General features: G+C 61.0%; 1 protein-coding gene across 5 annotated transcripts in view; it reads left to right on the forward strand.

Moving 5' to 3' along the window:
* Positions 1–14,859, forward strand: part of EML2 (EMAP like 2) — a 39,438-nt gene extending 24,579 nt beyond the window's left edge. For all 5 annotated transcript variants that reach the window (XM_048834339.2, XM_075122587.1, XM_075122586.1 and 2 more), the window contains 11 exons: positions 2,626–2,725; positions 3,210–3,364; positions 3,777–3,902; positions 10,168–10,299; positions 10,408–10,475; positions 11,003–11,091; positions 11,472–11,569; positions 11,906–11,993; positions 12,640–12,735; positions 13,697–13,827; positions 14,223–14,859. In XM_048834339.2, coding sequence (XP_048690296.2) covers positions 2,626–2,725; positions 3,210–3,364; positions 3,777–3,902; positions 10,168–10,299; positions 10,408–10,475; positions 11,003–11,091; positions 11,472–11,569; positions 11,906–11,993; positions 12,640–12,735; positions 13,697–13,827; positions 14,223–14,348 — 1,209 coding nt within the window. In that variant the 3' untranslated portion in view covers positions 14,349–14,859. The remainder of the gene's footprint in view (positions 1–2,625; positions 2,726–3,209; positions 3,365–3,776; positions 3,903–10,167; positions 10,300–10,407; positions 10,476–11,002; positions 11,092–11,471; positions 11,570–11,905; positions 11,994–12,639; positions 12,736–13,696; positions 13,828–14,222) is intronic.
* The last annotated feature ends 596 nt before the right edge of the window (positions 14,860–15,455 follow it).

Below are 15,455 nucleotides of genomic sequence, written 5' to 3' on the forward strand. Positions count from 1 at the left end.
CTAACTGGGTCTGTCTCCATCCCCATGGGCTCCGGTTGTTCTCTCTGTTCCCAGTCCAGAAGCCCACTCCTTCCAGCCGAGCATCCTATATCACCTCCCCCAACAGCTTTTGTCTTCGGCCCCAGGTAAACAGGCTGCCTGGGCCTCCTCTTCCATCTTTTATTCCCCCATTGGCTGAAATGGGCCACCGGGTTTTTCTCTCCTCAGCTGATTGTCCTTCCACTGGCCAAAACCAGCTGACTTCCAAGCTGGGCTGGGCCTCCCAGTCACCAGTTGCTGCGGTCCCCAATCTCCAGGCGATTGTCTGGGATCCTGGCTGCTAGGCAAGGTCACACCTGGTCCTCTGCAACTACAAACCTTCTCCCACCACCTCGTTAAACATGCAGCAGATGCGGGGGGGGGGGGGGGGGAGGAAATGAGACACACACAGTATTCATGCAAAACATTAAGAAAATTCCCCACTTCGTCACAGCTCCCCCCCAAAGACCAGGAGGTATTCTCGGAAGAGGATTCCCGGGTGGGATCTCCACAGGGTGACCCTGAATGCAACGTCAAACTCCAGACTCAGCTGATGACAACGTTGGAGTAGCAACAGCATTGTCTCCTCTGAAGATGCAATTCAGCTTTATGAATTGGTTGGTAGGATGGCATCAGTAGCGTTCGAGGAGACCTCCCATCGAGTGTTCAGTCTTCTGGGTCCTACTGTCATGGACTCACAGGCCTCGTGCTCTCTCTCGGCTCTGTACGGTCCCTGGGAGGAACCCCCTTCAGTGCGACAGCCCTTCTCAGGGGTCCACTCTCCCTCGGGGGTTAAGCCCCTCCAGCTCCTGGAACCTCACCTCTCTGAGCCTTCAGCACACCTGTCTCTCGCCGTGGGCCCCCTCAGGGAGTCCACTCGCTCTGGACCCCCAGGGCCTCCACTCCCAGAGGGAACAATGCAACTCTGTTCTCTAGACCGGAGCGACTCTCAGCCAGCGTAAAACAGGAGGGTTTATTGAGCATCTGAACACAGCATAGGAAACTCTCAGGGCCTGAGGCCTGGCCGCCCTCAGCACAGAACATCTAGGTCTGTCCAGCCTCCAGGTGGGCTCTGGCTGCTCTCTCCAGTCCAGAACGCCCCTCCTTCCAGCTGGGCATCTGATATCACCATCCCCCAAGTCCCGCCTCTGTCCTTTGTCTTCTGTCCCAGGTAAACAGGCTGCCTGGGCCTCCGCTCCTCTCAGCCTCTCCTGTCATCTGTCCTTTGTTTCCCCTCTGGCTGGAACCGGCTGGTCACGTCACTGGGGTCCTCTCTCCGCAGCCCATTGTCCTCCCCCTAGATCTCAAATCATACATCTAACAGCCAGGGCAATAGGACTTTGAGGGACCTAGAAAAGTTACGTTCCGTTGAGGGCCAGCAAATTCCCGTAGTGCTGGGAAACTCTCTACTAGGAGAAGTTATTACTTTAAATGGGAAAGATTCATTATACAGGCAACTAATAGAAATGTGGACCCAGTTTCAACCCCTGTTCAACTCATCATAGAATATCTGTTGTGCTTAGACTCCCTCTTTTACCTTTCTCCTGTTAAAGTACATCTAGCAGTTTTTGCATCCGTCCATACTCCTCTTCAGGGTAAATCCATGTTCTCGCACAAGCTGGTGAGGGAGGTTGTAGACGGTTTATTGAATCTTTATCCTCCAGTCCCTACATGGCAGCTGAATTGAGTATTAACTCGGCTCATGTCTTTCCCGTTTGAGCCGTTACGGTTGTTCCCCGTTTCATCTTTCTGCCAAGACAGCCTTTATATGAGCAATTGCTTCCACCAGGAGAATCAGTGAGCTGCATAGAATCATAGAAGATTAGGGTTGGAAGGAACCTCAGGAGGTCACCTAATCCAACCCCCTGCTCAAAGCAGGACCAATCCCCAACTAAATCATCCCAGCCAGGGCTTTGTCAAGCCAGGCCTTAAAAACCTCGAAGGATGGAGATTCCACCACCTCCCTAGGTAACCCATTCCAGTGCTTCACCATCCTCCTAGTGAAATAGTGTTTCCTAATATCCAACCTAGACCTCCCCCACTGCAACTTGAGACCATTGCTCCTTGTTCTGCATGCACCGATGGTGCACTCCCCAGATAAAGTGGTTCTTCGACCACATCCTACATCCCTTCTGAAGGTAGCTTTGGATTCCCGGGTTAATCAAAGTGTAACCTTACCTGGGTTTTCTCCTAAACCTCGTAGCAGTGAAGGGGATTGTAGATCACGCTAGGTGGATGTGGAAAGAGTGCTCTTCGTATTCTCGAGGTAGAGCTCAGGTCATTTCATATACGGGTGATGTTTCTTTCTAGCACAGTCCCTAGCTAGAAGGATCAGGCTTTGCATCAAAGAGTGTTCTCGGGCAGCTTGGTGTTCCTCTCCGAGCTCACTGGCTAGAGGAACCGCTACACCGGCAGCATAGTCCCCTTATTGCTGCTCCATGTGGTACGGTTCCCACTAGACAAGACGTGGTGCGTCAGGGCTGGGTTTGGCAGCCTGGCAGCTGGGTTTGGCAGAGCAGCCCACCCACTGCTGGTCGGTTCCGACTCGGTCCCAAGCCTGCAGAGGCCAGTTACAGGTGGGTCACCTGCGTTTTCCTCCTCCTCCAGAAACACGACAAGCCCAAGTACGTGCTGTGCGTGGCCTTCACCGAGAACGGGGACGTGGTCACCGGGGACTCTGGGGGCAACCTCTACATCTGGGGCAAAGGTCAGTGCGGGGGGGGGGGGGCAGTGGGAACGGCCCAGGGAGAGGGCACCAGTGTTGGGGAGGGGACTGGCTGGGGGAGGGAGAATTCAAGGTGGGAGGAGCTACCAGAAAGAGCATCTGGATTTGGAGGGGGAGGCTGGAGTCATAGCAGCACCTCTGACCCTGTTACCACCTCTTGGGAACCCTAAATTACAGCTGACTCCCCCCTCACAAGGGTGGGGGAGGAAGGGCGTTGGGTCACGGGTTGGGGAGGGGGGCATGGGTCTCAGTGGAGGGGTCCTGCAGGGGTGGGGGCCTGGTTCCCAGCAGAGGGGAGGGGGCCTGCAGGGGTGGGGGCATGGTGGGTTCCCTTTGGAGGGTCCCAGCGGGAGGGGGGGAGAGATCCTGAGGGGGTGGGTCCCAGCAGGGAGGGGGGTCCTGAGGAGTGGGGGGCATGGTGGGTCCCAGCTGGGGGTCTCTCTACTGACTGTGCCCTTGCTGGCAGGGGGGAACCGGATCAGCCAGGCGGTGCCAGGGGCCCATGAGGGTGGCGTCTTTGGCCTCTGCGTGCTGCACAATGGCACCATCGTCTCGGGTGGCGGCAAGGACCGCCGGGTCGTGCTCTGGGGGCGCGACTACCAGAAGCTGCAGGAGAATGAGGTGAGGGGGTCAGAAGGGGGGAGCAGCTACTGTGTTGCCTTCTCCCCCCCCCCCGGGTCCCCATTGGGGTGCAGTGTTCCTGCCGCCATGCAGGCACCATGGGGCAGGAGGGAGGGTGGACAGAATCCCAGGAGCCAGGACTGCTGGGTTCTCTCCCCAGCTTGGGCGGGGGGAAGCTGGGAGCCAGGACTCCTGGGTTCTCTCCCCAGCTCTGGGAGGGGAGTGGGGTCTAGTGGTTAGAGCAGGTGGGGGCTGGGAGCCAGGACTCCAGGGTTCTGCCCCGAGCTCAGGGAGGGGAGTGGGGGCTAGTGGGTTAGAGGGGGGGTGGGGGCGGGGGGGCAGGGCTGGGAGCCAGGACACCTGGGTTCTAGCCCCAGCTATGCCCATGGCTCAGTGCTCTCCTCTCCCCCAGGTCCCAGAGAGCTTTGGGCCGGTGCGCACCATCGCAGAAGGCAAAGATGACACCCTCTTCGTGGGAACGACCCGCAACTCGGTGCTGCAGGGCTCGCTGGCCACCGGCTTCTCCTCCCTGGTTCAGGTACCCCTCCCCTCCCCCCATGCAGGTACCTCCCGCCCCCCCATGTAAATACTCATTGTTACAGGGCTCTGGCCCCAGCTTTGGAACAGTCTCTGGACTGTTCAGTGCGCTGGACCCCCTGGGGGTCTCATGCTTCCTCCAGGGCAGACCCCGCGGCTTCATCGCCTCTCTAGGCTGGACCCCTGGGCCGCCAGCCCCCTGCATCCCACCGTGAGCTCGGCTCAGCGAGACCCACTGAGGCAGACCCTGAGGGAGACTTGTACAGACTTGGGGAGCAACGGCCCCTCTGCCAGCACCTGCAGGGACGCTCAGAGCGCGGGCACAGGCAGGGTTATTAGGCAACTAGCCCCAGCACAGAAAGTCCTTGGTCAGCAGAGAGAAGAAAGTTACAGCCTGGCCCATCTGGGTCAGTCCCAAGTCCAGCCAAGCAGTGCAACCCCCTTTGTGTGTCATCTTTGTTCACATTCCCAGGCGTCCCACCCATCTTCTCAGTCTTTTGTTCCCAGCTGCTCAAAGCGGGCTGGGGTCCTGCAGTGGGCGACCTCCATGGTCGTGCTAGGTAGCAAATGTCCCACTCATTGGATTGGCCGTTGTCTTCGGGGACTCTCTATTGACCAGGGCCCCCAAACCCCAGACAGCCCGGCACCATTCACACCTGCATCTCTAGGCCTCCACCGAGAGTAACCAGCCCTTTCCCACCCCCTCGGTAACAATGCAGGGGGGAAACTGAGGCACGCACAGTATTCATAGCAAATGTTTGCAGAAAATTCCTACTTGGTCACATCTCTTCCCGCTTTGAGCCTGAACTGATCGGGATCGCTTCAGCCAGTGACCTGAGGCAGTTCAGCCTCACCTTTCCCAGCCCCTGCCCTGCCAGGACCTTTTGGGTTTGAAACTGGCCTGGGGTCCTGCCACTCCCTGCCCCCCTCATCTGCCAGGGAGCAAGGAGGGCAGTGACCCCCATTCTGCCTTGGGGGCAACCTGGGGTGGGACTCCTTGCCCCAGCTGTATATCTGGGGTTCTGGTGTCCCAGGGGCTGGTGAGGCCAGGATGCGGGGGCTCCCCAACAGGGGCCACCTCCCTTTGGAGCTGTGCCCTCGCCCCCAGGGCAGAGTCCTCTCATCTCCCCCTCCCCCCATCCCTCGGTTTTGGAGGGCTAGGATTCCCATGGCCATGCCAGCCACAGCCTTCCAGCTGCTTCCCCCTTCCCCGGGGCTTCTCTCCCCCTTGCACAAGGCAAACCGGTTTGGCTGCCCCCTGCCCCACCTGTGTGTGCCCAAGCTCAGCTGGGGTCTCCTGGGAGCTGTGTGACTCACATCTGCGGTGTGGAGCTGGGCAGGGACTGGATCTCGGGTGTCTGGTTACAGACCCGCAGATGTCCTGAGCCAGGTGGAAAATCCCCCCCTCCCTGCCAGCCCAGCTGTTTGCCTTTCACGGATAGCTGCATTCTCACCTGACTGGCGCGACTCAGAGCTTTGGCGGTTACAGAAGCTGGGCCTGGATCTTGTCTTGGAGCGATACAGTCATTCCCTCAAGGGCATCAAACCTGATATCCTGGAGAGCCCCAAGGACCAGCCCCCCTGATCCTTCCTGACCCACAGGGATCTGAGCCATCAGCAGGGTGAACGGCTTCACGGTTGGATCCTTGGCCCCAGCCCTTCAGCATCGGGTGGGGTTGCACCGCACAGGGCTTGAGCAGGGTTCTCAGTCCCAGCATCTCTCCCCACCCCATGAATGTCTTCCCCCGACCACCGCCGTCCATGCCCACTCAGTTGTGTCTGAGCCCGGGGGAGGGCAGCAGGACCCGTGTCCTGGTGGCTGCAGTGGAAGCCTGTCTGTGCCCCGCGGGGCTGGCTGGGTCACTGCTTCCTCTCAATCACAGAGTTCGTTCACTCTGGGGGCCTGGCTGCAGGCTGCCTGCCTGGGCTGGCCGAGTGCAACCCAGCCTCTGTCCTGGCCAAACCAGCTGTGGGCATTTGGCCCACTTACGCCCTGTCCGCCTGCAGGTATTACCCCTTAGGTCTGTGAGGTCCCTTGGAGGAGGTCTGACCTCCCCCAACTGTGGCTTTCCCTGAGTCCCCCTCCTGGGATGCCGGCATTGGTTCCCCTTCCCCAGACCCTTGCTCAGGCCAGTCTCCTTTGGGTCTCTTTCCATACCTGGCCCTGCTGCCCACCCACTCCTCTGCCAGCCAACCAGCACTGGGGAGATCCTTTGGCTCCCTGTCTGCTAGCCACGGTTTAAGCTCGTGGGGACAGATCTCACGGCGCGGCTCTACCCCAGCCAGGTTGTCCGGCTCCTCCAGCCTGGGGGCCCCTGCACCCTGATCCGAGGTGCGGAGAGGTTCTCCCAGCTTCTCTGTCGGTGTCTTTGCATGCCCCGAAACCACCTCCTCCACACCGCAGGGTCCATCCCAGTGGAGCCTGTTTGAACTGTCCATAGTCCCCAGTCTCCACCCCATCCATCTGGCCATGCCCCTCTATGGCTCTGGGGCTGAGGGAGGGGTGAGACAGCTGAGCCACAGGCCCGGGCAAAGGCAGGGAGGTCAGCGTCTATAGCTATACCCCTGCCCCATTAAACTGGGGCAACGATGTGGTATCTAGGCTCCCTGTGGAGTTGCCTTTCCCAACTTGCCCCTCAGGGGGTCCTCTCGCCCCTTGCTCCTGCTCTTCCAGGTCCTACAGCTCCTTCCCTCTCAGCTCCAGCTCCCACCACTTCAGAGCTGTCAGTGGGAAGGAGCTGTAGGACCCAGAAGAGCAGGAGCAAGGGGCGAGAGGTCATCAAGACCCAGACGGGGAACCGGGTCTTGAGGACCTCCTGTTGCTGCCTCAGCCGCTGTGTGTGTCACTGCCCGGCTGCTGCCTCCCCTCTCGGACCTGCTTCGTGGACCTGTCGTCCTTCTCCAGCCATGTAGTCAGCTGCTCCTTGTTGAGCATCCCGACGCCTAACCCCGTCTCCCTCCCTGGGTTGCAATGTCCTTAGGAAGATTTCCTTTGACTGCCCTTGTTTTACTGCTGCACATCACTTATTGCAAACAGCTTCTTGTGTATTCAGCATCCCACTTCTCCCACCACCAGTCACGGATCGACAGGGTTGGTGCTCTGGCCCCAGATTTGGAAAGGCGCCCTTCAGTGTGCCAGACACCCTGGGGGTCTCACTCTTCCTCCAGAGCAGGCCCCACAGCTTCACCACCTCCCTAGGCTGGGCCCCTGGGCTGCCAGCCCCTGTGCTTCCCACTGTGAGCTCCAGTCAGTGAGACCCACTGAGGCAGACCCTGAGGGACAGTTGTACAATCTTAGGGAGCAAGGCATCTCACTCAGCATCTGCAAGGATGCTCAGCCAGCGTTGTCTAAACAGTCAGCTATATTAGTCGACCGGACCCCAGCATAGAAAGTGTTTGGTCAGCCAAGAGAAGAAAGTTACAGCCTGGCCCATTGTGGTCAGTCCAGAGCCCAGCCGAGTGGTGTGACCCCCTTCGCTCCTGCCCTGTCTCTCCGTGTCATCTTCGTTCAAGTTCCCAAGCCCGTCCCACCTGGCCCCTCCTGCTCCCAGCTGCACAAACCTGGTTGAATTTCTGCGGGGGGGGGGGGGGGGGGGGGTTCCATGGTCATTAGTTGCTAGGTACCAAGTGTCCGGCTGATTGGATTGGCCATTGTCTTCGGGGACTCTCCATTGACCTGGGCCCCTAAACCCAAGACAACCAGGCACCATTCACACCCACATCTCTAGGCCTCCACTGAGAGAAACCAGCCCTTTCCCAACCCCTTGGTGACAATGCAGCGTAGAGGGGAAACTGAGGTACATACAGTATTCATACTAAATGTTTACAGAAAATTCCCACTTCAACACACCTATCCCTTCCCCCTCTCTCCCTTGCAGGTATCCATCCCCTCCACCCCTGCAGGTACCCATCCCCTCCGCCTCTCTCCCCCTTGCAGGTACCCATCCCCTCACCCCCCCCCCCAACCACCCTTAGGTATCCATCCCCACCCCGCACCCTTGCAGGTATCTATCCCCTCTCCCTCCCACAGGTACCCATCCCCTCACCCCCCACAACCACCAGCAGGTATTCATCCCCACCCCACACCCCCACAGGTATCCATATCCGCCCCCCATGCAGGATGCCCTGCCATGGCCTGGAGTAGGAGTCCGGGGCGGGACAAACGATGCTGAGACTTGCTTCCCTGACCACCAATAGAAGAGCTCTGTGGTGACTCAGCCCCTCCCTCTGCCTTCTTGGTTGGCGAGGTGTGGGTGGGGCTCCCTGCGCTTTGGGGTCTGAATACTTGGGGTCACATGCCTGGTTCTGGGGGGCATCAGGCTGTGGGGAGCGAACGCCGGTAGGGCGTGCCTAGAATACTCCCTGATCTGACTGAAGAGATTAGCAATTATCTTCGAAACCTCATGGAAGACGGGAGAGAGTCCAAAGAACCGGAAGAGGGCAGATATGGCGCCCCCCTGTAGAAAGGGGAATGAAGACACCCCGGGGAATTCCAGACCAGTCACCTTAACTTCCGTACCCAGAAAGAGAATGGAGCAAATAATCCATCAATCAATTTGCAAACACCTAGAAGATAATAAGGTGATACGTGACCGTCAGCATGGATTTGTCAAGAACAAATTGGGTCCAACCACCTGGACAGCTTTCTTTGACAGGGTGACAAAGCTTGTGGATGGGGGTGGGGAGAGCTATGGTATATCTTGCCTGTAGTAAGGCTTTTGATACTGTCTTGCTTGACCTTCTCCTAAACAAGCTAGGGAAATACAACCAAGCCCTGGTCTACACGACGAGTTTAGGTCGAATTTAGCAGCATTAGATCGATTTAACTAGGGAATTACAACCTAGGTGAAGCTACTATAAGGTGTGGGTAGAACTGGTTGGAAAACCGTTCCCAGAGAGTAATTATGAGTAGTTCACAGTCATGCTGGAAGGGCAAAACGAGTGGGGTCCCCCGGGGATCGATTCTCGGTCTGGTTATGTTCAATATCTTCAGCAGTGATTTAGATAATGGCAGAGAGAGTCCACTTATAAAGTGTGCGGACGATACCAAGCTGGGAGGGGTTGCAAGTGCTTTGGAGGAGCGGATTAAAATGTGAAATGATCTGGACAAACTGGAGAAATGGTCTGAAGTAAACAGGATGAAATTCAATAAGGACAAATACAAAGTGCTGGACTTGGGAAGGAACAATCAGTTGCACACATACAAACTGGGAAATGACTGCCCAGGAAGGAGTACTGCGGAAAGGGATCTGGGGTCATAGTGGACCACAAGCTAAATATGAGTCAACAGTGTGATGGTGTTGCAAAAAAAGCAAACATCATTCTGGGATGTATTCGCAGGAGTGTTCTAAGCAAGACAGGAGAAGTAATTCTTCCGTTTTACTCCACACTGATTAGGCCTCAGCTGGAGTATTGTGTCCAGTTCTGGGCGCCACGTTTCAGGAAAGATGTGGACAAATTGGAGAAAGTCCAGAGAAGAGCAACAAAAAAATGAAAGGTCTAGAAAACATGACCTAAGAGGGAAGATTGAAAAAATTGGGTTTGTTTAGTCTGGAGAAGAGAAGACTGAGAGGGGACATGATAACAGTTTTCAAGTACACAAAAGGCCGTCACAAGGAGGAGGGAGAAAAATTGTTCTCATTAACCTCTGAAGATAGGACAAGAAGCGATGGGTTAAACTGCAGCCAGGGCGGTTTAGGTCGGACATTAGCAACAAGTTCCTGTCAGGGTGGTTAAGCCCTGGAACAAATCACCCAGGGAGGGTTGGAATCGCCATCCCTGGAGGTTTTTAAGAGCAGGTTGGACGAAGAGCTGACAGCGGTGGGCAAGTTATTACGTGGTCCTGCCGTGAGTTCAGGGGGCTGGGCTAGTTGTCCTCTCGAGGTCCCTTCCTGTCCTACACTTCTGTGATTCTGTGGTCACCTGGGAGGAGGGGAGGGCTCATGAGGGCCTTGGGTGTGGGGGTGAGCACTTGGGATGGGGGGCAATGTAGGGGTCGCAGCCATAGTGACGTACACAGAACATAGAAAACCGTTGCAACCTGGTTTGGGGGTCAGGAGTCAGGACACTGGGTTCTATGCCCAGCTCTGGGAGGGGAGTGGGGTCTAGTGCTCAGGGCAGGGAGCGGGCCAGGACTCCTGGGTTCTATCCCCATCGCTGAGGGGGATTATGCCGACCTTGCTGAGGCACGGAGGGGCCCTGGGTGGAAAGGGCTGGGCATAGCCAGGCTGGGAATGCTGGCACTAAGCAGGCCCATCTCTCCCCAGGGTCACACGGAGGAGCTCTGGGGCCTGGCCACCCACCCCAGCCTAGACCAGTTCCTGACCTGCGGCCAGGACAGGCAGGTTCATCTGTGGAGCGTGGCCACCCACCGGCCGCTGTGGAGCAAAGCCATCGAGGTGAGCAGATTGTGGGGCCCACTGGCTGGGAGGGTCCCGTGGGGTGGGGGTGGGGCATTTGCGGCACTTGTCCTAGGCCTGGAGTGAACCTGTCTCTCTGCCCCCCAGGACGCGGCCCGCTCAGCTGGCTTCCATCCCAACGGCTCCGTGCTGGCGGTGGGGACGGTGACGGGAAGGTATGGGGGTGGGGAGTGGAAGGGGCTGGCCCTGTGGGGGTGCTGCAGCCCTATGGGGAGCCCAGGGCCTGGTGGGGAGTGGAGCACGGAGCCTCATTCCTGTGGGGTGAGGGAGGGTGCAGGGTCCATGCCGCTGCCCCCGAGCTGGCAGCCCCTTGACGGTGGTGGGCGCCCTGTATAGCCCCAGAGCCTGGCAGAGCCGGGTGTGGATGGCAGAGCTCAGGCCTGGCCTGGGAGCCGGTGCTGTAATGACCCCCCACCCCCAACCCGTGTCTGAGCAGCTGTGTCTGGGCACCCCCAGGTTGGGGGTTCGCCAGCCGGCTCCAGCCACGCTGCCTGTGGGCAGGACACGCTGCTCCAGTTTGGGGGTCTGCATCCTGAACACCCCCCACTCCCGAGGGCCAGACCCCAAGATGGAGGATTATTGGAGGGGGGGGGGGTACCAGGCCCTGCCCCCTCTGGGTAGCTGTCACCCATCACACAGATGCTGGGCGGGTCCTGGACCATAGTCCCGTTCTCCCCGCCAGGTGGCTGGTGCTGGACACAGAGACGCGGGACCTGGTCACAATCCACACGGACGGCAGCGAGCCCATCTCTGTCGTCAGCTTCTCGCCAGGTAGGGGACCCCCAGCGCGCTGGGCTGGCAGGGGCTGCGGGTCGGGAGTGAGGGGCACCGGGAGATCTGGAGGAGGGGAGCCCAGGGCTGGGCTGGCTGGGGGCTGCGGGTCGGGAGTGAGGGGCAGCGGCAGAGCTGGGGGGAGTATGGGGCTGAGATGGCAGGGGGCTGCGGGTCAGGAGTGAGGGGCACTGGGAGATGCAGGGGAGGGGAGCCGACCCTGTCACGCCTGCCTTGACCCCGCATCCCCAGCCCTTCCCGTCCCCAATTCCAGTAGCTCCTCGGCTCCCGTGGGGGAGCGTCCCTCTGCCCGCCCCTGGGCCGGGCCCTGCTCCGCAGCCCGTGTGGTTCGGCCCAGCTCCCCCTCTCTGTGCCCCCAGATGGCAGCTACCTGGCCGTGGGCTCCCACGATAACTTCGTCTACGTGTACAGCGTCTCCGAGGGCGGCAGGAAGTACAGCCGCGTCGGCAAGTGTTCGGTAGGTGGGGGCCAGGCGGGGAACGAGGGGCCCTGGGTGGGGGGCGGCAATGGGGCTAGCAGAGTCACTCGCCCTGCGGTGCAGGGGGCGGCCAGCAGGAGGCACTGCCGAGTGTCTGCCCCGTGAGGCTCACCCCGGGGCTGCCCGGGCCGGGGGCGGGGAGCCAGCCAGGGGCCTCTCGGGGTCCCTCTGGAACCAGACGCTCGTTCTCTCTGTAGCACGGGCACCCCCAGGTCAATCCTCCCCCTGGGGTCGGTCACACCCCCCGCTAGCCCCCTGCCCTGCCCCCCAGGGTCAGTCAACTTCTCTCCCCCCTGTTAACCCCCTCCCCCACAGGGTCATTCCAGTTTCATCACTCACCTGGACTGGGCAGCCGACAGCAGCTGTTTCGTCACCAACTCTGGGGACTACGAGATCCTGTACTGTGAGTGTGGCCTGGGGTGTGGCTGGGCGCTGTGCCAGGCTCTGGGCATCGGCCTGGGGAGCTGGGCCCTGCTGGGCGCCGTGCTAGGCTCTGGGCATCAGGCCGGGGGGATCGGACCCTGCTGGGCACCGTGCCAGGAGCTGGAGTCATGCTGGGCACCACCCCTTTAAAGGCTGGGATGCTTTGGCCCCAAGGTGTCAGGGACAAATCAAACTAGGGGCAGGTGTGTTCTTCCCCCCTGGGAAGAGAGAAATTGTCCCATGTCCCCAGTGGGGCATCTCTGCAGTGGGGCCCAGAGACACACACATCCTCAGCCTGGGGAGTAAACGGTTAATGCAGGAAGGTCCTTGCGGGGCCCAAGGTGCAGCCAGCTCAGGGCTGACCTGGAGGGGGCAGGGGGCCAGGACTCCTGGGTTCTGCTCCTGGTGCTGGCCAGTGACAGAACTGCACCCTGGTCCCCCCCCCATAATGGGGGGATTATGGAACTGCCCTCCCCCCCGGGGCGGCACAGGGAGACCCCCGCGGCCAGGGGAGTATACTGGCTGTTGGGGTCGGGAGCTCTGGGGCTGCTCTGTGGGGCGTCTCTCTGTCCCTCCCACATTGGGCGGTGCAGGGTCCCCTGCTCATCCAGCCCCCTTTTCTCCAGGGGACCCCACCACCTGCCGGCAGATCCCCAACACCGGGGCCGTTCGCAACTTGGAGTGGGCCACGGCCAGCTGCGTGCTGGGCTTCGGGGTCTTCGGTGAGTGCCGGGGCAGCAGGGAGCTGGGGGCCAGCCCCACTCAGGACACCCTGCGCTGGGGAGGCTGTTCGGGGAACAGGGCTGGGGGAGGCTGCAGGGGCTGGGGGTGGCAGGTGAATGAAAGGTCGGTGAGCAGATTGGGGGACTGGTCAGGAAGCAGGGTGGGGTGGGTGGTGGTTGGGGAGTGGTGCTGGGGCATGGGTGGGGCTGGGGGGACTGGTCGGGAGAGTGGCTAGGGTGGGGCTGGAGTCACTGCTTGAGGAGCAGGGCTGGGTAGGGAGCAGGACGGGGGGGTGGATGTGGCTCAGTCAAAGAGCAGGGCTGGGAGCCTGGTTGGGGAGTGGGGCTGGGGGGTGGATTGTGCTGGGAGGCAGGTTGGGGAGCGGTGCAGGGGACTGGGGGTGCGGGGCAGAAGGTTAGGGAGCGGGGCTCAGGTGGCTGGTTGGGTGGTGGATTGTGCTGGGGGGAGGTCGGGGAGTGGGCCGCTGGTTGAGGAGTGGTGTAGGGAGCTGTGGTGGAAAGTCGGAGAGTGGGGCTGGGGTGTGGGTGAGGCTGGGTGGGCTGGTCGGGGAGCAGGATTGGGTGGGGAGCAGGGCTGGGGCTGGTCGGGGAGGAGGGCTGGGGTGTGGATGGGGCTCAGTCAGCGAGCAGGGCTCAGGGGCTGGTTGAGGAGTGGGGCTGGGCTGTGGGTGAGGCTGGGGGGGCTGGTCGGGGATTAGGATTGGGTGGGGAGCGGGGCTCGGAGGCTGGTCGAGGAGTGGGACTGGGCTGTGGGTGAGGCTGGGGGGCTGGTCGGGGAGCAGGATTGGGTGGGGAGCAGGGCTCGGGGGCTGGTCGGGGAGCAGGGCTAGGGGCTGGTCGGGGAGTGGGGCTCGGGGGATGGATGGGGCTCAGTCAGGGAACGGGAGCGGGGGCTCTGGGGTGACCCCGTGCTCAGGCCTGGCCTGCCCTGCCCTGGCAGGGATCTGGCCGGAGGGCGCGGACGGGACAGACATCAACGCTGCGTGTCGCTCCCACGATGGCAAACTCCTGGCCTCCGCCGACGACTTCGGCAAAGTGCACTTGTTCTCCTACCCCTGCTGCCAGCCGCGGGTGAGTGCCAGCCCCATGCCCCATCCCCTGGTGCCCCACGCCAGCCCAAGCCCCACTCTCCCGGTGCCCCACGCCCGCTGTGGGTGAGTGGCATCCACATCTCCAAGTGCCCTGGGCCCCCCCAGTGCCAGCCGTGTCCCCCGCTGCCCCATCTCTCATTGCCCCTAGCTGTGGGGGGCCCCTTCTCCAGGCTGAGTCTCCTCTGGGTTGTTCCCTGCCCCTCTCTGGCTTGTGAGCCCTGCCCCGCCCCCCCAACCCAGCCCCTCTGGCACCCGTGTGCCCCCCTCATCCCTGGGGAGCGCCCAGCCATGGCCCCGGCTGCTGCAGGCCCTCGGGGCTTGGGGGCGCCCTGTCCCCCCGGTTCCCGGCCCTGACCCCGCCCGTCTCCTCGGCAGGCCCCGAGCCACGCGGCCGGTGGGCACAGCAGCCACGTGACCAACGTTGCCTTCCTGCCCGACGACAGCCTGCTGCTCTCCACCGGCGGCACCGACACCAGCGTCCTGCAGTGGCGCCTGGTCTAGGGGGCGGGGCGGGGGCCGTGGGGCGGGGGCTGTATTTTCCAGAGATCTGTGTATGTATTGAGTCTATATCCAGAGCTATATTGAAAGGCTGGAGGTTGCACAGGCTGGGGCGGGATGGGGCCCGGGGGGCAGACCCAGATCGGGGGTGGGGGGGCACTTTGTCAGGGAGGGTGCCTGGCTCCCCCCCAAGGGGAATAGTAGAGGGATCAAGGGTCACACGTGCCCCTCCCTGGGGGTGGGGTTGGGAGAGGGACCCAGAATCTACCCCCAGCCAGGAGTGGGGCTGGCTCTGCCCTTCCCCACCCCCACTAGGCTGCTGAGTATGGGGGTCACCCCCCCCTCCCCAGCCAGCCGGATTTGCACTGGATCCGGGGATGGTCCTGGCGTCCCTGGCGGGGGGGGCCAAGGGCAGGGGCCAAAGCATGAACCTGTATTTCCAAAGAGCGGGCGCGGGGCTGCGGGCATCGAGCTCTTCTGCGCCCAGCCCAGCCAGTAAAGGCAAGTGACTGAACCGGCCCGGCTCTGTGTGTGTGTGAGAACCGCCCTGGGGGTGTATATGAACCACTGGGGCCGGCTGAGTGTGCGTGTTGGGGGGGACGCACTCAGGGGCCGGCTGTGTGTGTGTGTGTGTGTGTGTTGGGGCATGTCACGGGGTCCCCGGGCGCTGCTCTGGAACTGCTCCCCATGAAGCCAGTCAGGACTCTGGGGAAGTCTCCTCTCTGTGAGCAGCCTGTCTGCAGGACACACAGCTCACACGGCTTCCACCTTCCTGGGTCTGACCTCGGAGCATTCAGCCTCCTCTGCCCCTCCGTGCGCTTCCCACAGCGAGTCCGCTCAGGCGGGGTCCAGGGGGGCCAGAGGGTCCTACCCCCCAGCTTCGCAGTCAGACGTGACTCTCAGCCAGCCAGTAAAACAGAAGGTTTATTAGACGACAGGAACATGGTCTAACACAGAGCTTGTAGGTGCAGAGAACAGGACCCTCAGCTGGGTCCATTTTGGGGGGCAGTGAACCAGACAACCACGTCTGCACTTCACTCCATGTCTCCAGCCAGCCCCAAACTGAAACTCCCTCCAGCCCCTCCTCCTCTGGGCTTTGTCCCTTTCCCG

This window comes from Caretta caretta, chromosome 23 (assembly GCF_965140235.1).
Source record: "Caretta caretta isolate rCarCar2 chromosome 23, rCarCar1.hap1, whole genome shotgun sequence".
Classification (NCBI taxonomy): Eukaryota; Metazoa; Chordata; order Testudines; family Cheloniidae; genus Caretta; species Caretta caretta.